The sequence below is a fragment of the Chiloscyllium plagiosum genome, chromosome 10 (genome assembly GCF_004010195.1).
Source record: "Chiloscyllium plagiosum isolate BGI_BamShark_2017 chromosome 10, ASM401019v2, whole genome shotgun sequence".
NCBI lineage: Eukaryota > Metazoa > Chordata > Chondrichthyes > Orectolobiformes > Hemiscylliidae > Chiloscyllium > Chiloscyllium plagiosum.
This window is the reverse complement of record NC_057719.1, coordinates 64,235,218-64,260,061: the sequence shown is the minus strand read 5'-3', so window position 1 is coordinate 64,260,061 and position 24,844 is coordinate 64,235,218. Positions and strand designations below refer to the sequence as shown.

The 24,844-nt window shown below is 39.7% G+C and overlaps 1 protein-coding gene across 10 annotated transcripts in view; it reads right to left on the bottom strand.

The window, feature by feature from the left end:
• The window catches only part of zfyve26 (zinc finger, FYVE domain containing 26), a 101,848-nt gene extending 77,238 nt beyond the window's left edge, over window positions 1-24,610 (bottom strand). For 7 of the 10 annotated variants that reach the window (XM_043697939.1, XM_043697944.1, XM_043697943.1 and 4 more), the window contains exons 1-12: window positions 24,338-24,610; window positions 24,031-24,245; window positions 19,187-19,460; window positions 13,304-13,382; window positions 13,104-13,193; window positions 12,304-12,859; window positions 10,969-11,099; window positions 8,299-8,463; window positions 6,451-6,539; window positions 5,307-5,458; window positions 4,460-4,651; window positions 3,068-3,769 (exon numbers count right to left, since the gene is read on the bottom strand). In XM_043697939.1, coding sequence (XP_043553874.1) covers window positions 3,068-3,769; window positions 4,460-4,651; window positions 5,307-5,458; window positions 6,451-6,539; window positions 8,299-8,463; window positions 10,969-11,099; window positions 12,304-12,859; window positions 13,104-13,193; window positions 13,304-13,382; window positions 19,187-19,410 — 2,380 coding nt within the window. In that variant the 5' untranslated portion in view covers window positions 19,411-19,460; window positions 24,031-24,245; window positions 24,338-24,610. The other 3 variants (XM_043697941.1, XM_043697940.1, XM_043697951.1) reach the window with 3 other exon arrangements.
• Between the last annotated feature and the right edge of the window lie 234 nt (window positions 24,611-24,844).

Sequence of the window (24,844 nt, the reverse complement as noted above, 5' to 3'; positions counted from 1 at the left end):
CCCTTGTTATTTCTTATTTTTGGGGCAGCTCAGTGGTTAGCACTGCTACCTCACAGTGCCAGGAACCTAGATTTGATTCCAGTCTCAGGCAACTATCTGTGTCGGATTTGCACATTCTCACAGTGCCTGTGTGGGATTCACCTAACTGCTCTGGTTTCTTCCCACAGTCCAAAGATGTGCAGGATTAGGCAGATCGGCCATGCTAATTTGTCCATAGTGTCCCGGGATGTGCAAACTAGGTGGATTAGCCATGGGAAATGCAGGGTTACAGGGATTGGGGGGAGATATCTTCAGAGGGTCAATAAGGACTCAATGGGCCGAATGGCCTGCTTCTACCTTGTAGAGATTCAACGATATGGATCCTACATCATCAGATCTAAGGTCACAGAGATGAAAGGCAACATGAACTAAATGGCACCTTTATTTAAGAAGGAACAGAGCAGAGTTGAGTGTCTGTATACAAATCTTTGAAAGTAAGCAAGCCATTCAAAACAGCATATGAGAGACTTGGCTTTCTCTGGTATTTTTAGTGGAGAACTCAGGCAAGTTACCCATCTTCACAACATTGCATCTATTTTGTTGCTAAATCTAACAATAGGACACATAGCATGCGGCTGAAGAAGGATATCCATATTTTTGCATTTTGCTGCACACATATGAAAGCTAGAATTTGCAGTATTCTTTAGCTCCGATTTAATGGCAGGGTCTACTCATCTCGTCTAAAAATTTCCCTAACAAAGAGCCATTAAGCTGACTGATGTCTGGAAACATTTACTTACAACAATTAGATTTTATAGCTTTAAAGGAAGAATTGGTTTCAACGTAGCTCAAGTAGACCACACTAATATAAAATTTTCAAAGCATTTGACTTCCAAACAACAATCCAAAAGGGAAACATATGAAAAAAGACTATAATTATTGTACATTAATTAATGGTACATGGGAAATAGGAATAAGCAATTTGGGCCACCTAGCCTGCACTGCCATTCTGATCATGGCTTATCTTCATTTTCCTGTACAATTGCATTTCCCTTGACATATTTAAACTCTGATATCTATCAATCTCTGTCATGAATGACTGAGCTTCCACAGCCCTGCAGGCAGAGAATTCCAAATACATTACTCACAACCTTCTGAGTGAAGAAATTCCTCCTCTTTTATTCTGAGGCTACGTCTCCCAGTTCTACCAACACACCTTTCCCTCACACAACCCAGTCAGAGGAAACATCCTTCCTCCATCTATCCTGTCAAGCCTTGAAAATTTTTGAATGCTTCAACTGGGTCTCTCTCACTCTTCTAAATTCTCGAGAATATAGGCCCAGTTTCCTCAACCTCGCCCCTCAGGACAATCTTACCAGTCTGGTGAAGCTTTGATGCACTTCCTCCAAAGCAAGAAATGATTTGGAGGTGCCAGTGTTGGACTGGGGTGTACGAAATTAAAAATCACACAACACCAGGTTATAGTCCAACAGGTTTATTTGGAAGCACACTAGCTTTCGGAGGGCCGCTCCTTCATCAGGTGGATGTGGAGTATAAGATCATAAGACACAGATATATTCTATAGGCTATAAATTCTGTGTCTTATGATCTTAAACTCCACATCCACCTGATGAAGGAGCAGCGCTCGGAAAGCTAGTGCTTCCCAATAAACCTGCTGGACTATAACCTGGTGTTGTGCAATTTTTTTAACCTTTGTACAGCAAGAAAATCTTTCATTAGGAAAGGAAATCAAAACTATACATAATCTTTCAGGTGCAGTCTTATCAAAACTCGAAACAACAGCATTAAGAATTCTTTACTCTTGTACTCACTCTTTCAATAAATGCCATCACATCATCTGCCTTCCTAATTGGTATACCTGCATGATAGCTTGCAGTGACTTTTCAACAAGAATATTCACAACCCTTTGCATATAAACATTCCCCAATCTCTCACTATTTGGTATATTGTTTACAGTGCTGGTCAACACACTACCTGAAGGACGTGGATTCTTTGGAGAGGATACACAAAAGGTTTACCAGGATGTTGCCTGGTATGGGGGAGGGGAAGTTTTAGCTATCAAGAAAGGTTGGATAGATTGGGCTTGTTTTCACTAGAATGCAGAAGGTTGAGAGGCGACCTGATAGAAGTTTAAATGATTATGAATGGCATGGACAGAGTGGAAATTATGAGGCTATTTCCCGAGAGCGAAGGGGTCAATTACTAGGGACACAGATTCAAGTTTTGGATATGGGAAGTTTAAAAGAGATGTGCAAGGCAAGCTTTCACACAAAAGGTGGTGAGTGCCAGAGGTGGTGGTGGAAGTAGACATAATAGCAGCATTCAAGAAGAACATGCTCAAATACATGAATAGGAAGGGAATAGAGGGATATGAACCTTTAAGTGAAGACAGTTTTAGTATGAAAGGGCAAAATGTGCCAGCACAGGCTTGGAGGGTTGAATGGTCTGTTCCGGTGTAGTCGTGGTCTTTCTATTTAAAAACTACACTGCATTTATATTTTTCCCATCAAAATGATTAACTTCACATTTTTTTGACATTATATTCCATCTGCTAAGTCCTTGCTCACCCTAATAACCTAAATCTTTTTCAAGCCTCTTGGTGCCCTCATCACTCACATTTCCATCTAGTTTGGGTCATCTTCTAACTTGAAAATATTCATTTGGATATATAGTCCAAATATACTGTTTGTGAATAGCTGGGCCTCAAGCACTGATCACTGCATTACTCCATAAATCACAGCTTACCAACTGGAGAATGATTCATTTATTCCTTTGATTCTGTTCCTTCCTTCCTGAGACAATTCTCAATCCATGCCAGTATATTAGACCCACTTCCACATGGTTTAATGTTTCTTTCCCGCCAATCTCAGAAAGGACATTTATCAAAAGCCCCTTGCTGCTGCTTAGTTCCACCACAGATTCTACATCAAACAACTTATCAAAATTAATCTAAATCTTAATTTTATTTTAAACATAAATTAATTTTGAATTTTTCAAAGTACTATTGCTCAGTTAAGGCCAAGCTTGGGTATTTCTACAATATGGTCAATGTTCACAAAAGTCTTACCAGTTGTTTTATTACTTGTCACTACTTTGTACCTCCATTGGGCTTCAGAGATATACCTGGAAAGTTGTGCTAATCGATTGTCAAAAGATTCTGCACTAATTGAACAATTCAGGCACTCCATTAACTGCACATCTTCTTTAGGTACATTCCCAGGTGTCCAAGGAATTTGGCATTTTAGTGCCTCCAAATGATCTTTTATCACATCCAGAAATATGTTCATCGTCGCTGCATTCACTAAAAAGCCATTCCCACGATTTACACTCATTGTAAAATGCTTTAGATTCAGATATTCCAGCTGTTCTCTTGGATCATTTTCCGCAGGTGCGTACGTAAAGTTTGTGACCTTCAGCTTCTGCATGCAACCATGATGAAGGACTTTTGAGGTCTTCTGTGTGATCTTTTCATCCAGCCCAGTGCTTGAGTGCTCACAATGCACAACATCATTATCCACAACTTCCATTGTGGATTCCAAGTTATCTACAATTGTTTCGAAGCCCACTCCTGCTTGTATTTGTTCAGTGTCTCCTTCTTCATCAAGGCAAAATTGTCCTTCATGCCCTGTTTTATCCCCATAGAGGTCATTGTAGGACAAAAACAATAAAGAGAAGATATTCTCCAACACCTCTAATCGGAAAGGAGCAGGGATCACATGTAGAAACTCCTGACACCTGGATAAATAAAACTTGAAAACTGAAGAACAACCTGTTGAGTAAATAAAATAATTTATTTTTCCTGAAAACTGTATTTTCTCACAAATACTGATAAACGTTTTGTAATATAGAAGGCACCCAAGTCTAGGCTTTTCTCGATTGCTCAGATAGTTCCTATGAGATGTTCTACAGAACTCAGAGACAGGTGGTGGTCCCACATTTGAAGCTCATTCTCATCTGAATTGACTAATTTCTATTAGATTAGATTACATTACATTACAGTGTGGAAACAGGCCCTTCTGCCCAACAAGTCCACACCGACCCGCCGAAGCGCAACCCACCCATACCCCTACATTTACCCCTATACTTAACACTACGGGCAATTTAGTATGGCCAATTCACCTGACCTGCACATCTTTGGACTGTGGGAGGAAACCAGAGCACCCGGAGGAAACCCACGCAGACACGGGGAGAACATGCAAACTCCACACAGTCAGTCGCCTGAGGTGGGAATTGAACCCGGGTCTCTGGCGCTGTGAGGCAACAGTGCTATCCACTGTGCCACCGTGCCACCCACTGCCACCGTGCCGCCCGTTGTGGGTCACTGCATGAGTGATGCAACAGACTACAGCAGCTTCAACTAAAAGGTTAACAGGGGTGCAGAAAGGGTAGAACATCTAGACTGAAGATAGATGATATAACAAAGACTATATAATTGCTCATTAAAGCACTTTTTGTTTACCTTGACTACATGCATGCTCAGTTTCAAGTGCAACATCTTTAACAGCTGCATCCAATAACGAATATGGGCAGTCCTTACACAAAGATGGCTGATGTGCATTTATGCAGATTGCATATATGGCATATTTAAGGACACAAAACGCTTGGTACAATGTCACATTTCGACGCTGAGTCACGCTTTGAGATCTTGCACCTAAAGAATAGAAACAATTAATGCAAACAAACAAATTTGCCCTACACGTATCATTTAATGAAAACTTGAAACAATCATATTGACTAATTAAGAATGCTCAAATCAAATTCTTGACACACTTCTCTACCAAAAGCTCATGTCTTATTTCTTGAAGACATGGGTTCCTGTGCATAATCTACCTCAAGGTCACAGCAACATCAATTATATATGCCAACTTTGAGCTGTGTATTTGTGCTCCATATCAGGTGGATTGAAACTTGTCACCTCCAATTCCAGAGTTCCTGATTTTAAAATATTTTTATAACGATAAAGTAGTTTATGTAGCCACATTTGTACACCTCCTAGCAATCAATGTAGTTATATATTACATTACTCCTGAGCAAATGAGTATGCATAAAACAAAGTTTAAAAATATAAGTGCTGGCCATATCGAGTTATGAGAAATTAGCCTGTACTGAATGTTAAATTCAACTCAGTTTTCTGAAAACATAGTAATATGCTATTATTTCATGCAAATAATATGAGTACCTTCAGAAATCTCTCACTTTATCCCTGTAATTTCAGATTTGCATTGAACACAGCTTACTACATTAGTATTATAAAAATGTCTTCCAAGAGCTCAAAACAACTAAAAGAAACTAAGAATTGTCATCACCATTTCCATTAGCAGATTGTTTCTGAAGGAGGTCAATGACATCGTCCACTTTCAGTGCAGGCAGGTTTGTAAGGTGATGCAAACTATACAAAGCAGAGTGGCAGTCCAGACTGTGCAAATGGCGAATGAAATCCTTTTCAGGAATGCTGTTCCTATGAGATTTATTTTAGAAAAGGACAGGAACACAAGTCAGAACATATAACTTTGGTCAAGACAATAAGACTAATTTTAGCTCTGCCACATGAGCCCTAAAATTAGATTGTTGCACTTTGGTGCAAGCCATGGGTTAGTGAATAATGCTGTGACCAGAATCAGAAGACTCTGCATTCAAGTTCCACTCAAGGACATGAGCACAAAGATCAAAAGTGACACTCCAGCAGAGCGCTAAACTGTCAAAAGCACCACCTTTCAAGTGAGATGTAAAACAGATGCTTCATCTGCCCACTTGAGTGACTATTAAAGATCACAAACTACTATTTTGAAGAACAGGGAGTTTTCCACATGTCCTGACCAATATTTAACCCCCATCTTTCCTGTATAAGAAGAGTGGCCACACTTCAGTAGTACTTTGTTGTCTATAAATTACATTGAGATATCTAATGTTCGTGAAAGGTACTATATGCCAATTTTTAATCATCCTACTCCTGCTCCAATCACCCACAGCTGTCATGCTGAGGGCCACTACTAGTGCTGGGAGCCTCAGTAAAGTAAGCAAGCAATGAGCATATGATGGACATAGAAGTGCAATTGCAATTCTGGGGTCCAAAAGGACACAGGAGAAAAACAATGCCAAGGAAGTATATTTTATTGGTGGAAGTAGATAAACCTATGAAAATCCAAGTCCACATCCACATCAACAATACTATTTGCTGCAGTTTCCAATACAAATATACATTTGATCATTTGGATACTAATTGATTACCCTTCCCCATGGCATCTTGAGACACCAAAACTGAAAGTGTTGTTCTTACTAACGCAGCATAAACTATTAATCAAGCATAATCAAACTTACTTGTTAGTAATTTTTTTTTCCACTTTCCTGAAACATGGGAAGAATTACTTCAATGATGCAAATCTAGAGATTATAACAGCCAATGATGGCAAGAAGCAAAAATGAAAAAAATAATTACATCAATGCAATTACCTGTTCCATTTCAAACACCACTCAAGAACCTCAATATGAGAAGACAACCCACCACAGAAGTCTTGGAGCACTGCATCACAACATTGTTCCTGAGAGGAAAATCAAAATTAATAGTAACAGTGTGACTTACTTACAAAGCTGTTCTAAAATACTTCTTGCGAGCAAATTATAGGAAATGCAAAGGCTGCAACATCTTGATAATTTAAACCACAGAGGGGTCAAGATTTTGGGAATAAAGTTGCAAAACATTTTTGTCCAAGCTTTCAAAGTAAACCTAGTTTTAAACTTCCTATGTTGCTTGTCAGTTCAAAGAATATGATGAAATCCACTAGAGCTAGATGCAGTGGAAAGAAAAAGAAATAACTCACTTTTCATGACTCAAGTCTTCTCAATGCACATTACAGCTAATGATGTGTAGTCACTGTTATAACACAAGGAAACAGCACCTGATTTACAAACAGCATGGTCCCATATACAGTAATGCACAAATAAATTAAATGATCTGGGCTCTTAAGTGACACTGATTGAAGAAGAAACATTAGCCATGACACTGAAAGAACTCCCCAGCATCAAACAGGGTCTGTGGGATCCTTTGCAACTATCCATGAGAGAGAAAGACCATCAATTTTAAATCTCAACCAAAAGATGACACCTCAAACACTTCCTTTGTACCACACTAGAGTATGAACCCTTCAGATTTCTGGAGTGAGGTTAAGCCCAATACTTTATCAATCAGAAAAAGAAGCGCTGTTACTAAACTAAAAGGCTCCTAATCTCGGCACAATATGCATCAGATCAAATTTAGATCAACTCCAACACTAGTCATTGAAACTTAGAAAATAGCAGCACAAGTAAGCCATTCGGCCCTTCCAGCTATCATGGTTGATCATGCATCCCACTCTTGCTTAGTCACCATATCTCTTGGTCCCTTTAGCTGCAAGGGCCACCTCCAGCACCCGCTTAAAAGTATTTAACGAACTGGCCCCAACAGCTTTCTGTGATAACTTTCAGGTTCATAACTTTGAGTAAAGAAATTCTTCCTCATCTGAACGGCTTACCCCTTATTCTTAGGCTGAGACCCCTAGTTCTCGATTTCCCCAACATTGGGAACATTTGTCCCTCATCTAGCCTGCTCAGTCCCATCAGGATTTTATATATTTCTGTGAGATTCCCCTCTCATTTTTCAAAATTCCAATGAATACAAACCCAATTGATTCAGTATTTAGTCATATGCCTGTTCTACCAACTAGGAATCAGTCTAGTGGACCATCACTGGACATGGTACAGCATGGTACAGTTAGTAATTAGCACCAAATTAGTCTCCAAGTCTATATTACTAATATACAGAAATTGCCCAAATAACATTTTGCTTTTGGAGCCAATAGAGTGAGCTCAGGTACTTTGGATGTTAAAACTATTGCATCCACCTAATCCCTTCTCCATGTTTGATTTCTGGCTTTTCTTTTGTGATGATGGACATTCAGCAAAATATTAAAAAACCAATGTCTCTAGTAAGATGAAGCACTATTTATGACTTTCAGACTCCCAAATCTGAAAGTTAAAGTCAGTAAATAAAGTGCATCGGAACACAAGTGAATAATTTGCTAGACCAGTTATTGTAGGTGATGTAGAAATAAAGTTGGTTGATTGCTGCTGAGAATTTAGCATGGGCCATTTATAGATCCCTAATTTAATTACCTTTGGTTTGCATTTAAAGTGACCACTTATAACTCGCACAGTAATTTTTTAAAATCATTCATGCAATCACCATTGACAAATAATGTTACATTCACATTGACTGCTTAATTGAAGTATTTCACGAGCTTTCACCATCAATAGCGTCCATACCTTGCTTTGATGGAGCGTACATAGTAGATTCTGAGCTGATTCTAGACTTTGGCAGTGAGTCCACCCCAGCAACACCATGAGTCGTGAAAGGGGCTTGAATGTCTTCTTCGTTAATTTGCTTAAAGTGCTGTAATCCTCCCGCTTTATTAATTGTAAAGCAGTAGCCTAACAAAGTAAAAAAAAGAATAATGAGAACACTGCAGCAGACATTCATTATGTAATCATAAATCAATCACTCATTTTAATAAATGCCAATGTTAAATCTAGAAAATAAGTTTAATTGGATTGCCAAGAAGACTGTTCGCCAAGTGATGTATCTATTAAAATCCCAGACAGCTCTGTTATCTCTCCAAGATAGTCAGACTCACTGGGGTAATGCACTGGAAATCAAGTCCCACTATTTCCAGAGTCATCAGAGATGTGAAAAAGATTTACTTCAAATATTCAAAGTCCCCAGTTTACCTGGCTGATGAACCTAAGTATAAAGAATACACACATCAGGTATCTAAACATAACAGAAACAGGTATTTAGTGCTTGTTGTTTTTAAACCTCAAATAGAAAAGGAACATGAATTACTAACTCACAACTCTCTATATTTTAAATCCTCCCACTTTTGAAAGATTCCTACTTATATACAAACAGACACAGATACAAGACAAAATAGAAATACCATGGGGTGAGGGAGGAATAAAGCAAAAGTCAGTGAAGCATACTTGTGGCACTATTCTAGACAACAGGTGATGAGTTGTTTCCTTTCAGTTCCTTTTGCCTCTGTGAGGAGTACATGAGGTTATAGTCAAAGCAATTCTCAATCTTCCATTCCCCAGTTGAGGATTTGCCTTTGTATCTCCAAAGTTTTTTTTTCACTTTTTCCATTCAAGAAAGGGATTTTCAGAGATTGCGACAGAATAACTAGTTTCTTCTAGTACTCCACTCAACTTTACAAGCTACATATTTCTGCTGTGTTATCCAAACATAAAGTTGTAGCCACTTGCCCAGGAACTATGCTGAGTACACTTGAGCATACACAACTGGCTGTGGTTGAAAAAATGTTAAAAAATCTGTCATTGGACAAATCCCCATGAAGCCAAGGTATCTCAGATGCTTTCCCCACTGCTTGAATAAGGCTACCTCGTAGATGCAACATATAAAGTTTCAGTAATCTTTTTTTTAAAAAGTTACCAAATCTTCTTCTACTGTGCCTTGAATAATGAGAACACTGCAGCACCCATTCATTATGTGTAGCAGTATATTTTCTCATTTTAAGGCCACAGTCCAAGAAATTATAGTAGTCTTTACACTAGACATTTGGCGTTAAGGAAGGGCAGCGAGATCATGATGCAAGAACTGCGCACATATCAAAATTAAATTAATAGCAGTGTACCGTTCAAGGGAGTAAGTGAAAAAATATTCACTTCATGCACTTACCACAAATGTATCAGGTCAACAACAACAGCGTGAAAATTAAAGTATTTGTAAATAAATAAATAGGCAAAAAGCACCTTGATTTAATCAAGTTATTTTCTTATTTTACATGCAAGTTCAATGATGGATACACTCTGGATAAACTTTTACTCAGAAAAGCCAATGGTGACTATATCATATAATCAGGGCATTTTTGGCGTTAACTTACTAAAACATCATCAGGCAATTTAAGTTACATGGTGGTGTCAAGAGACCTTGGAGTCAGGATGCCTGGGATCAAGGCCCACCTGTGTCAGAGATGTGTCTTAAACATCTGAACAGACCGATTAAAAATATATAATAAAAATGCTATAAATGATTCAATATTACAGTAACTACACTGACATGAATCTGAGGAAGCACCTGCATTGTAAAGCAAGGAAATGATACAATCTGAAAATATAACAGAGGATTGCTATCGGAGCTTACAGTTTAATAAATGACAAAATAGATTTAAGGTTTGAGTCAAAGAGTTAAAAAAATCAGCTAGCTTCAGACTTTGCTCATGGATTAAAAACAAGTTTTTATGGTTTTTGAAGTAAAGTACATGCATCATTAATAATGAAGATACGTGGTTCAGAATAGAAAGTTACAGGATTCCTTCTGATATTACTGAAATTTTATAGATAAATGTTGATCTGCAAAAATGCAGCTTTCTACACAATTTACTGTAGTGTCAGAGAACACCACCACTCTGGCCATAGCCTGTCTATATCACCCAACCACACCAAGTAGTTGTTTTACATTTTGCATATGATGAGATACTTTCATGACCTAAGCACATAAAATGAAAAACAAGGATACCAACATCTGAGACAGGTAATAGAAGACTGAAATGCTAAGTGGAAAAATGGTGGACATCTTGGAAGTCAGTTTGAGCAGACATGATGGGCCTCCTTCTGTACCGTAACAATTCTGTGAATCATCAAACTAAAGTCACCATTTCCTTCCCAAGCTCACTGCCTTTACTACATTGCTTGTGGTCATCTGATTAAGCTTGTTAATTCAGCATCAAGATCAGGGTTCTGGACTTGTTCCAAACATACAACATTGTAGATTGCAGAGTTTAAGAAGGCTCCTTCATGAAACATGCAACAATAGGGTGCATAGTGACATTTCTCTGAACATGATTCTAGATTTATTATTGAATATTTGATTCAAAAATCAAAACCAACATATCCTGTTCCCTTGGTCCCAATACATACCAGAACCTGTTCCACAAAGTGCTTATTGGTGCTCATGCTGTAGAAGTAGGCTGCCTTCCAAGAAGGAGGTTCCTCAGCATCTGCAAATGATGCTAACATAACTTTTTCAGCCTCTGATAATCCAAGAGAAACTGAAAAAAAAAGAAAATGAAAACAAACTTTAAAGGTCAAATAATGCAGTTCAACTCTCTCTCACTGCTGCTTTGACCTACATATTGGTAATAACCTTGACATCGGCATCTAAAGTGTCAGAAATGATGAGGTATGGTATAGATGATCAACAACCTCAGACAAGCCTCTTTCCCAGTAAGAATATGTCTGGCAGGGAGAATGTTTCAACAAATTTTTTTCAAATAGTGATCCTGGATAACCAATTCTTCAAATACCTTGGAATGGTTCCTGGAATCAAACTATATTTTACATAATGCTACTCATTAGATGTTAATATTCTACAGCCCTATATACGATGAAGTACATGGATGGAGTGGGTCAAAATCCCTGATTATCAGATAGTTCAAGGCCATAATAAACAGGATCCTGGTAACTAAAGCTTTAATCCAAGTGTCAAAAGCATCTATTTTTCCTCACTGTGTGGAGGTTCTCATTGTCTCAAAGATAGTCCATATTACTACTGCAAATTGTCATTTTAGTTTTAAACCTACTGGAGCCATTGTTAGAAATACAGCACAAGCAAAACAGGGAAATTGAGGTTATATGTGACTTTGACTTAGGTCGCCAAGTTTGGGTCACGCAACTGAACAAATGAATGATGGAAATACACTGTGGGCTGGTTAATAATGGTAATAACAGGGAGCAATATTTGAAGTAGCTGTTAATAATAAATATCTGCTATCAGAAAAGTGTGCATGTAGATATGGTTTAACGCCAGCATTGGGCTTGTTCATCGTATTTCAATCACCTAACAGTTCAATCACAAAGAAAAGTGACCTGTACAAGTTACAGTAGAAGGTGCATTCCTGTGCATGTTTCTCAATTCAGGAAAGAAATACAAAATGAGCTAAGGTGAGAGTACAGTGTGGAATAACTAGAAAATAAGCATTTGTAAATTATTAGCTTGAGAAGAAAATCGAAAAGGAAATCACATACAGGTCGTTTTACTCTAACACGTTGTTTCATTAATGAGAATTCGCTGTAACATGATTGACGAATTGGGGTTATTGTTTCTATTAGTTTTAATGGTGCTGCTATTACACGATTTTCTTATGACATGGGATTGCACATGAACTGAACTACCATGTTATAGCAGAACCAACACTGCAGCTTTTTCTACTGCAAGAATGGGAGTGGGAACCAGAAAAGGAAATTACTGATTACCTCTGTCAGATGAGATTTGTGCTATCAGCTTCTCTTTACTCTTCTTGATGGATATAGTACTGTACAAATTGATCAGAGTTTGGTTTGATTTTCTAAGCATGAAACCAAGTAATTGCTCCTCACTCAGTCCATATTCTGTGGCACAGCAAGCATCATATAGCTCCTCACATAACTGTTGGATTTCATAGGCCTCCCTTTCCGCATCAAATATAAGCACAGAAACAACAGAATAGATTTGTTTTTTTGTTGACTCGTACACATCCATGACAGATTCATTTTTGGCATTTCCCTTGCGTGCTTCCTTTAGTATACATAGAGCATTCTGCAGAAAGTCAATGAATAGTTTCTGTAGCCTATGGTTGTGTTCCACAGCAGAACTTTCAGTGCTTTCAACCATCAAATAAGAAACCAAGGCCTTCACAAGTTGAGGGTTACTGGATAAAAGTTTCCACAAAGAAGAAAATGCCTCAGGACTTAGTGTATAGGTGCTGAAGTCCTCTTGTTTCTCAATCACCATACCAGGATTATGACATTTAAAAAATATACTGTTTAGTTCCTGCACACAGAACGAAATTAATTAGTATCACAGAATAAGCAGTTCTGCCATTATTAATCAAACCATCCATAAACTGAAAAGTACTATAAAACATAGCAATGCATCAAACACTGCCTCAATTTTTAAAATTGCACAACATCATATAGAATTAAATTTATTACACATTCCATAATAGTTGATAGCTGTCTCAATTAAGAGCTCAACTTAAAAAAAACATAATGCCATAAAAATATAAAGACATTACCTTTAGGACATCTTGTGAGATCTGTGGCTGTAGCTGTTCCAGAAGCAAAAAGAATTCAATCTCTCTTCTGACATTTGACGGAAGCGATATCTGGTGCAAAAAATAATGGCTATTTTAGATTTAAAGAATCAGATGGGAGGAAATGAACAGAAAATATAATGACATTACCTACAGAATGAGATTGTGCTATGCTCATTTACCTGATCATGTGACCACCAACGTTCTAGCTCCAGTAGCCACAGCCAGGCAAGTCGATGAGGGCTAGATAGCGTCTCCCACCTGCACACAAATAACTAGTCAGAGATGAAAACTTTAAAAAGTCAATGGTCAATGAAAGCTGTTTGTTTTTTCCTGGATCAGTTCTTCAATACACCAGTTCAGAAATCTACTATTCAGGAATATCTTGAGTAGACCCAAGAAGCTCTGTCAATGAGCAGTAACATGGAAGATACAGTATTGGGATGAAAAAAACACTTTCTGTTCCCATATTACAACATTTTGCACCTGTTTTATGCTACAAGTAAATATTTGTTTCTACAGGGTTTTCCGGTCTGTAAATATTTTAACCGACCTGTTCAGGTGCATTATAACCATGTCAAAGGTAGATAGGATTTGAAGGTGAACTTTCGGGAGCCTTTATTTTTACTTTCCATTGGGCATTCTAGCATCATACAACAAACCAGAGAACTTCAAAATACAAAAAGGATTCAGGTCCTAACCATTTCATACTAGTGAGATTAGAGTGATTTTAGCATCGTGCAGAATGCAAAAGCAAAAAAAATTGCACATCTTATTAAAAATATATTTTGGCTCCTCTTTTGGAAGTTTAGTCAATGGATAGTTAAGCTAAATGGATCACAGAAAACCTAAGGTTGCGCTAAATTAGCTAATCATATTGGCCTCTGAACTTCCAGCTTAGGGAAGAAAACATTAATCAGAATTCTGATAGTTGGTAAGTGACATTCCCTCCCACTGGAAGTGTGCATTAATAAACGTTTGCCAAGGACAGGATTATGGGTCGAAAAGTGTGGTGCTGGAAAAGCACACTCAGTCAGGCAGCATCTGAGGAGCAGGAGAATCAACGTTTTGAGCATAAGCCCTTCATCAGGAATGAGGGGCTGACCCAAGAGGGCTGAGAGATAAAGAAGAGGGGGCTGAGGTTGGGGGTGAAGGTAGATGGGAATATGATAGGTGGATGAAGTTGGGGGTGAAGGTGATAGGTTGGAGAGGAGGGTGGAGCGGATAGATGGAAAGGAAGATGGACAGGTAGGACAGGTCAAAAGAGTGGTGCCAAATTGGAAGATTGGATCTGGAATAAGGTGGGGGGGGGGGGAGAGGGGAAATGAGGAAACTGGTGAAATCCACATTGATCCCATGTGGCTGGAGGGTCCCAAGGTGGAAAATGAGGCGTTCTTCCTCCAGGCGTCGGGTGGTAAGGGTTTGACGGTAGAGGAAGCCCAGGACCTTCGCGGAGTGGGAAGAGGATTTAAAGTGTTCGGCAACAGGGCAGTGGGCTTATTTTGTGTGTTCCCCAGAGATGTCTTCTGAAACGATCCACAAATAGGGGTCCTGTCCCCCCAGTGCAGAGGGGGCCACATTGGGAGCAATGGATACAGTAGATGATGTGTGTGGAAGTGCAGGTAAATCTCTGACAAATGTTGAAGGCTCCTTTAGGGCCTTGGACAGAGGTAAGGGGTGAGCTGTGGTCGCAGGTTTTGCAATTCTTGCGGTGGCGGGGGAAGGTGCTGGGAGGGGAGAGGAGGGCATGGACCTAACAAGGGAGTGGTATTTATGGAAAACAGATAGGGGTGGGGAGGGAAATATATCCCTGGTGGTGGAGTTTATTTGTAGGTGGCAGAAATGGTGGAGGATAATGCAACGTATCCCGAGGTTGATGGGGTGGAAGGTAAAGACCAGGGGGGTTCTATCCATTTTGCGGTTGGAGGGGGGGGCTCAAGGGCGGAAACTGCATGAGATGCGTGGAGGACATCTTCAACCATGTTGGGGTTGGGGGGTGGGGGAGTAATTGCATGCTTTGAAGGAGTAGGCCATCTGGTATGTTCAGTGGTGGAATTGGTCCTCCTTGGAGCAGATGCGGCAGAGGCAGAGGAACTGGGAATAAGGGATAGCATTTTTACAGGAGGCATGGTGGGAGGTAGTGTAGTCCAGGTAGCTGTGGGAGTCGGTGTAGTACATGTCTGTGGTGAGTCGATCACTGTTAATGGAGGTGGAGAGGACCAGGAAGGGGAGGGAGGTGTCCAAGATGGTCCAGGTGAACTTAAGGTCGGGGTGGAACCTGTTAGTGAAGTTGATGAACTGTTCAACCTCCTCGTGGGAGCACGAGGTGGTGCCGAAACAGTCATCGATGTAGTGGAGGAAAAGGTGGGTATTGGTACCGGTGTAGCTGTGGAAGATGATCTGTTCCACGTTTCCGACAAAGAGACAGGCATAGCTGGGGCCCATGTGGGTGCCCTGGCTACCCCTTTATGATGTTGACCTTTGCAGCCAAAAGTCTATCAAGATCTACTATCAAATGTGCACCCTGAGGAAAGTACTAAGATTGATCAGCATTTATGTACAAGAGCAAGAAACCAATAATTTTTGGGAAAGTAGAAAGTAAATCATTGAAAGAACAAAACATATAGATGAATACACAGAAGCTTCAGGACAGAAGCCCAAATTCCAAATTCTTGATACCAACGTACTAATCTGTAATCAAAAAGCTGTTTAAGCATTATGACTTGAAGGAAGGTCTGCATCTGCTAATCATACTTTCAGTTCTTTTTGGATTGATGGTTTAGGTCATAATGAATTGCGATCATGTGCCTTAAGATATGTGGTTTGCTCTTTCTCAACAATCTAACAAAGCAAAATACAACTATGGAACACCAACGGGCAAATGATGCCAATTCAGTGAATCCAAAGCCACAATGTCAGAAGGAAGTGAAAGCACAGACTTTAGTTCTTGGTGCGACTGCAAAGGAAGTTGTTAATTGGAATAACACAAAAAAAGTTTTAGATGTGATGGCTATGAAAGTAATAGAGTTCATTCATGAAGCGCTGTAAAAGATTTCGAAAAATGACTGAGAGGCAATAGAAATGGGTAGACAGCTGACATGTAACTTAGAAGCTGTGAGGTGATAGATTTTAGGAGAAACACAAAATAAGAAATGGTCGTTGATATTTTGGATTTAGGCACATACCCAAATCTTTAATTTACCGATTTTTTTTCTGTCAATGCTGAGTTCTTCCAGTGGTTTGTTTCAGTTTTATATTTCTTGCATCTGCCGCTTTCATTCAAGCGACGGATACATACACCTAATGGAAAGACATTGGATGTGGATGAACAGAGACCATAAGGATTCAAAAATCAAGTTTTTGAAACTGATACTTCAAGTGCACAAAGCTGGGAAATAAAGGAGAGCAAAAATCTATATTTTAAAGGTGTCGATTGTAGTCATAATGTTGAGGTGCTAGTGTTAGACTAGGATGGATATAGTCCGAAGTCACATGACACCAGGTTATAGCCCAACAGGTTTATTTGAAATCACAAACTCCGAAAGCTTGTGACTTCAAATAAACCTGGTGGACTATAACTTGATGTCGTGAGACTTCTGACTACATTTTAAAAGGCCAGAAAATACAAAAGCAAAACAATTAATTAAGATTAGGATCATGTACAATTTTGAGCAACCCAAAGGACGTAGAAAATATACAACGTGCATGCCCAGAATTATACCAAATGGGAAACTAAATTTCATGAAGGGATGCTTGGGATACTTTACTATTGGGCAAGTAGTCTATAAATAAAGGGGTTTAAAATTCTGCTTGGAGAGTCAATGATCAGCATTATCAATTTAAGATTACATCCAACAGTGAGGAGAAAGCTTGAAATTTACTTGCACAAAACAAGTGTTAAAACTTAGACTGTATTTTCACAGTTGAGGCAAATACCTTTACTTCTATTGAATGAGTAATGAAAACGTAGAACTTGCAAATGGTTGCACTAAATAAAAGATTTAGACTTAAGTGGAAATAAGATAAACTGATGAGGAAGAAGGAACAGAAAATATATTGATACTTTGAGATGAAATCAGGTGAGGGAAGGATCAAGCAGAGCACAAAGACCAGCATAGACAAACAACCCGTACTGGAAGGTAAAAAGGTTTATTTTCTTTCTCGGCACGTGGCATGTGTGTCACTAGCTGTGGCAGACTTTTCTACCCATCTCTAATTACCCAGACTTACAATGGCTGAATCTGGAGTCACATGTCAGCCATGGATGGCAGATTTCTTTCCCTAAAGGGCAATAGTGAACAAGTTGGGTTTTTATAACAATCAACAGCAGCTAAACAGTCATGTTTATGCTAGCTTTATATTCTACATTTTTGTACTGAATTCAAACCTCACACATGCCGTGGTAGGATTCGAACCCCTGTCCTCAGAACATTAGCCAAGTGTTCGAAATTACTAGTCCACAGATGTTATCAGTATACCAAAATCTGCTTCAAAAAGATTTAGAACAGAGAGAAATTTTAGCCTATGAGAAATGATCAGACAATGGGATCCATTTTGGATTGTTCTAACTATCAGACAGCCCAGGTATAAAGAGCTCGACAGCCTTATTGAGTCATGGAGTCATAGAGATGCACAGCACAGAAACAGACCCTTCAGTCCAACTCGTCCGTGCCGACCAGATATCCCAACCCAATCTAGTACCGTTTTCCAGTACTTGGTTCATATTCCCCCAAACCTTTCCTATTTATATACCAATTCAAATGCCTTTTAAATGCTGTATTTGTACCAGCTTCCAACACTTCCTCTGGCAGCTCATTCCATACAAGCACCACCTTCTGTGCAAAAACGTTGTCCCTTAGATCCCTTTTATATCTTTCCCCTCTCATCCTAAATCTATGCCCTCTAATTCTGGACTCCCCCACCACAGGGAAAAGACCTTGTCTACTTATCCTATCTATGCACCTCATGATTTTATAAGCCTCTCTCAGGCCACCCCTCAGCCTCCGACGCTCCAGGGAAAACAGCCCCAGCATATTCAATCTCTCCCTATGGCTCAAATCCTCCAATCCTGGTAACATCCTTGTAAATCTTTTCTGAACCCTTTCAAGTTTTACAACAGGAAGGAGACCAGAACTGCACGCAATATCCCAAAAGTGGCCTAACCAATGTCCCGTACAGCCACAACATGACCTCCAACTCCTATACTCAATGCTCTGACCAATAAAGGAAAGCATGCCGAAATCTTCTTCACTATCCTATCTACCTGCGACTCTACTTTCAAGGATCTATGAATACACACAGCAAGATCCCTCACAAAAAAGGGATTTCTCTCCTCAACACATGTTTGTTCAGTCAATGTATATTTTAGCAATACAGTAAGATATAACAATATTTGCAAACATTTTTCAAAGTTATTGTGGAAATCCAGAAACAACGGGTGAATGCCTTCAGAACTTGCTAATATATTGGCATTTATTACTGATATTAAAAGTACAATTATTTAAATAAAATAACAATGCACTTTGCCAAGGGAACCAATAGCTTTAAAACAGTTTTAATGAACTCCATTTGAATTTTGGGACATGCTGTCCACTAAATGTTCTGTTTGTGAACAACAACATTCCTTTTTAAAATGGATCAGATGTATAAATAATAAATGCTACCACAAATACCTGCACTTTACTTTCAAACTTGTCACACAAACACTATTCACCAGTGTCTTTCAAACAGCAAATGTAATAGTGGCAGGACCCTGCTCTCATATGTTATTAATTGAAAATCTGAAAATAATTCCTTTTCAATTTTCCACTCTAAGCTTAATGCATAAAAAGTTCAAACATTACCTGAAAGTATCTACAAAACATAAAAATCAAGAGCAAAGACAAATGCTATAATGTGAAAGTAATTACCTGAATTCATTACCTCGGAATGTTAATTAATAGCATTAAAATTGAGAAACAAATATGATTAACAAAACAATTTTAGGTTCAATTATCCATAGATACTTCTTTTTCCAAATTAACTATATCTGTGCTGCAAACTCCAAGTTTCTCCAGGGTACTCACCTTAGCTTATATGGACAGACAACAATTGCCTGAAGGATTTCCTTCACTTGTTCTGCACCAGCTTGCCATTGCCTTAATTGGGGCATACACGCTTGTGCCAAGGCCCAGTTGCCCTGCCGCAACTGATCACAAAAGAATACAAACAGTCTTTCTAACGAGTCATCTTCCTCCTTCCCAAATGGATGGATATTTGCAGTGTTCATCCCAGATGAAGATTCTTCCATGGTGAAGATATTTTACATTATAGGCCAATAAACCACTTTATATGCATTGCCTGCAAAGAAGGAAATTATTTTAAACCATTAAAAATTTAGTTACACTTGCATTAGTGTGAAATATTAAAGTAATAAGTTATTGTTTAAATAGCTATTGCCAAAATGTTCACATTTTAATCCACATAATAGTCTATCCACCGCCTGAAAGGGTAGATAAATCATAAGCTCAATGGTCATTGATGTTAAAATGCATGCAGTAGCAAGTGCTCACCAGAAAACTTTGGACTCAAATTTCCAAAATCTGAAATAGGGAAATAGCTATTTTGTCCAAAATTGATCATCATTAATGGAATTAGGAGAAAGTACAGCTTTGAGATCTGATTTTTAATGTAATTGCATTAGCATTAATTAAAATTTGCATTTGCAGTCATTTCAACCACCCATTGTTTGAATTTTCAACTGTCCTAGCAATGACCAACACTAATTTGGACCAGAAATGTATTATTTTGCATTATTGTCAGGCTGAAAAAAATGACTATCCTGTGCATTCTACGTTTCAGTATTCTACCAGCATCATTCACCGCAAACACAACACTTAGCAATAAGTTAAGCTCAAGCTACAGGAACAATTCACCTTTCCATGCACTTATAAACCATGTGTATCCCAAATGGCTTTATGAAAATGGAATTGAAATCAAAATACATTTTTAAAAGATTTTATATAAAGGAAGGGCTTCCTACTTCCATCATTGTAATATTATTTCCACTATAAGCTCTTAAGTTCTCATTTATGGTTTTAGTATACCTCCCAAGTTGACTATTTTGTACTCTCGTACTACACTCCATCATCTGTAAACTGAAGTGGATGAAAATTCCACAGCAAATATCCCAAGTCCCAATCTCCATACCAAGTTATATTCACCCATCACCTCTCCATTCTAATCAGTGACACTTCAATTTTAAAGTTCTTGCCCTTGCTTTCAAATCCCTTCATAGACTCTCTGCTTTCTATCTCATTCGCCTCCACTTGCCCTACAGGTCTCACTGGCATCTACACTCCTCGAATTCTGACCTCTTGTGTATCCTTCCTTTAAACTTCTCCACCACTGGCAATCATATTACCTGCTGTCTAGAATCTAAGTTGTAGAGTTATCGCCTTAAAGCTCTCCACCTCTCGGCTCTCTCTTTTTTTTAGAACCCCTATAGTGTGGAAGTCGATCATTTGACCCATCAAGTCCATACTAACCTGTTAAGTTCTTTTTCCCGAGGTTCTCACACACTTGATGCAACTGCAACACACCACTTTCTGTGAACAAGCAACTAAATTTATTAAGCACTGTACAGTACAAGCTTTTGGAGAAACCTTTAACTCACCTCGCAGGGCTTACAGGGTTCCAGCAAAAGCTCTCCCTGAACAAAGGAAACAGCCCTTCCTTTATATAAAATCTTTACATCAGTTAGTAATGCCCACAAGACAACTCCCAGCCATCCCCCTCACAGTCACATGCTACTCAAGACACAAAACAGTGACCAACTCACCTTCAAAAACAATGTAATACAAATCATCCCTTAATGGGGCAGTTAGGTGGCTCAGTGGTTAGCATTGCTGCCTCACAGCGCCAGGGACCTGGGTTTGATTCCAGCCTCAGGCGACTGTCTGTGTGGAGTTTGAACATTTCCCTGTGTCTGCATTGGTTTCTTCCCACAGTCCAAAGATGTGCAGGTTAGGTGAATTGGCTGTGCTAAATTGCCCAGTGTTCGGGGATGTGTAGGTTTGCTGCATTAAATATAGGATAATAGGGTAGGGGATTGGGTCTGGATGGAGTACTCTTCGGAGGGTCAGTGTGGACTTTTTTGGGCCGAAGGGTACGTTTCCATGCTGCAGGATTCTAATTTCAAAGAACATGGCCAGGTCTGGTGTGAATTGTATTTTTTTATATAACTATAAGGGGAATAGTCAAATTCCAACTGTAATATTCTTATTGATTTCTGAATAGTGGATGAAAAAGTAAATCATCCCTGAATGGTAAGGGATGGGAATGTAAATCTCCCACATTCCACCTATAAGATAAAGGCACACCACCCTACCCCTGGAGCATTCAATTTCTTGCAGGTCAGCAGAGCAAATTAACTCTTTAATAACACAAACCCTCTGAAGAATATTCCACACTATCCCTGCACCCTGCTTTTTTCTTGGCTAATCCACACATCCCTGGAGACTATGTGCAATTTGTCATGAGCCAATCCACCAAGCCTGTTCATCATTGGGTTGTAGGAGGAAATCCATGCAGAAACAGGGAAAATGTGTAAACTCCACAGTTGCCCATGGGTGAAATTGAACCCGGCTCCCTGGCGCTGTGAGGCAGCAGTGCTAACCACTGAGCTACTGTACCTCCTCTCTCTCCTTTAAAATCCTCTGCCTTAAAATCTAACTCTTTCAGTTCACTGTGAAACTGAAAGTGAAACTATCACTGTATTCTAACAGATGAAAGGCTTAACAATCAATTCTTCAATGTATAATTTCAGTTACATCACACTGCAAATCTTTGCTATAAATTCTGTGTTACGATCGAGCCCTCCACAGTCACCTGACGAAAGAGCGTCGCTCCGAAAGCTAGTGTGCTTCCAATTAAACCTGTTGGACTATAACCTATAACCTGGTGTTGTGTGATTTTTAACTTTGTACACCTCAGTCCAACACCGGCATCTCCGAATTATGTTGAAGGTGAATGCAATGTTAGTGCAAGTCATTGCTGTTGTTGATAAACAAACTCAAAATCTGACAACCGAAGAAAGATGTACCAGAGTTTCAGAATTGCACTTGGATTTACTACTAACAGGCTCAGAATTTAACAGACAGGAGGTGGCGATTCAGCACTTTTGCAAACTCAATTTGCCTAACTTGTCATTGCAGAAAAGAATATCAACGTTCTGTACTGTTGGCATCATCAATATATATCCTCATATTGAATCGCTTATGTTTGCACTGAACTAAAACAGGAAATAAATAATTTTCTGGCAAAGCAATTAAATCATTTCTATGTATCAGGTCTTGATTTCATACTGATTCTATGATGCATGGCTTGCAGACAGATCAGTAATATGCAAGTTGCACTCTCTTCAATCAGAATTTAAGTACAAACTTTGCTTATTTAAGGATTTTTCTGATTAAAAACATTGAAAATTTGGCTGGAAGTTCAAGACTTTGCATCAAACTCGAGACATATTACAACTAATATTTAACCTAGTTGGTCCAAGTCAAAGGCTCAAATATATTACAGTTCTTCGTTTACCATAGATGAGAATCACATTATTAAGCTGCTTTTGTCATTGCATTTCAGAATCACTTAATAACAATTCACAGCTGTACAATGATATACTAAAAATACAAAAATGTACCATAGATCAAAAACATTTCTTTATTTCCAAGCAAACTATTAGGAAAGCAAATGTTAGGACAGATTGTCCTGTGTTGAATTGATCGAACAAAATTTCAGGCCTTTGCCACTCCATGTGTTGCTCATTTCTCTCAATTTTGCACACATCATCTGTTTAAACCTAGTTCTACAATTTCATACCCTAACAGTAAAGTATTAAAATCAAACACTCTACAGTATCACATCATATACATTAAGAATGGCCTCAATCACAACAGAAAATATCAGGCTACAGATTTAATTTTAACAGATTAAAAAATCAAAGCAAGTACTGCAGTCAATTTCCACAATGTTAACACAAACTCATTGTATGACTGAAAGCAGAATCTCCCACCCTCTTCAGATAAGCCAAACACCCAGAAAATACTCTCAATAATTTCTGAGAATTGTTTCTTGAACAATAGGACCATGTAAAGAAATTTTTGCAGAATGATCAACTTAAATTTGACACAGCCACCAAAGTCACTGCAGTGATCTGTCCACATAACACCTGTGCACTGTATGCAGTGTGAAATCTCAACACAAAACTACAGATTCTTTATTTAGCTGTCAGCACAAGATTTTAAATCAGATAGCTAACAAAGAACATAGTTTTGCTTAAAAAAAGTGAGATGTCTAATTTCAACTGGGATACCATTTCATTACAATTGGCCTCTTGGCTATCTAGATGTGGAGGAGACGGGGATCACTCTACAGTTATTCGTGTAAAAAAAATGCATTGGTGATGAATAAAGAGGAGAATGCAATCAGTTGTCCCTACACAGCGAAGCCAACAGCCAATATGCAGAGTACGAACATTCTTGTGAGCTCCCCCTCATACCCCTAAGTGTAACAGTGACAACAGGATCAGATTTGCTGCAAAGATTTAGCTTTATTGGGGAACAATTTCTAGCATAGGGTGAGGCATGAAAGGTGAACCAGTAGTTACATACATCTTTATTTTGCAACAACTCACTTCTGTGACTGAGCAGTGATATATGCCGCATGCTGTTCACTTTTCTGTTGTTTTGTTCAGAAGTCGGGGGAAGGTTGTGTTTCCAGATAGAAGGGGGAGTGGGTCCAGGGCAGCAGGAACTGGTAGGAAGCTCCATTTTGCACTGACACAGTCCCCCATTTCCCTTCACCCCACCACCCAGCGCCCCTTTCGAGAAGCTCCGTTCCACTCAAACCACGGCTCTCCGAAAAGCCTTACTTTATATATCGCTCCCAGGACACTGATATTCCGCCGACTATCTGAGGACGGCTGCTTTAAACCGGGCAGAAGTAATGGCCAAACTCTGCACTTCCTTCAGCTTCAGCCGAGCCTGGGCCGGTCAGCTGACCCGCGCCTCCACACACACACACACACCCTCCGGGTCACAGGTCACCACTTCCGGTCGCGTCTCCACGGCAACTGTGGAATCCTCACTGCATGAAAACAGGCCATTCGGTTCAACAAGTCCACACTGACCCCTCCATTAGAGGAAGACAGTAAGTACCAAAAACTTTCATGTACTTACCCCCACACTCCGGATTCCTCAACTGTTCCAGAATCTTCCATCGGCCTCCAAAATCAGACAGGCGCCATTACACACGCGGCCGCTACATCGATGACGTCACTTCCGCCCCCACCGACCTCGCAGCCTCCGCGATCGCCATGGACAATCGCCGGCAGATTCGCGACCTCCACGGCTATGTGGAATAACTCTGTCTCTGTGGTCGCCGCAGCCACTTCCGCCCCCAGTGACGTCACTAACCTACACGCCCACAACGCCGCATGTGTCTCCGCCCCCACGCCGATCTCCACGCCTAACCCCGCCCCCCCGGCGAGTTCCGTCACCACGCCTAACCCCGCCCCTTCGCCGATCTCCGACTGCATGCCTAACCCCGCCCCACCCCTATTTCCGTTACCACGTCTAACCCCGCCCCTTCGCCTATCGCCATCACGACACCCAACCCCGGCCCACGATGATCCCCGTCCCCCCCCCCCGACCCCACCCCGCCCCCCCCCCCAGCCCCCCCCCCCC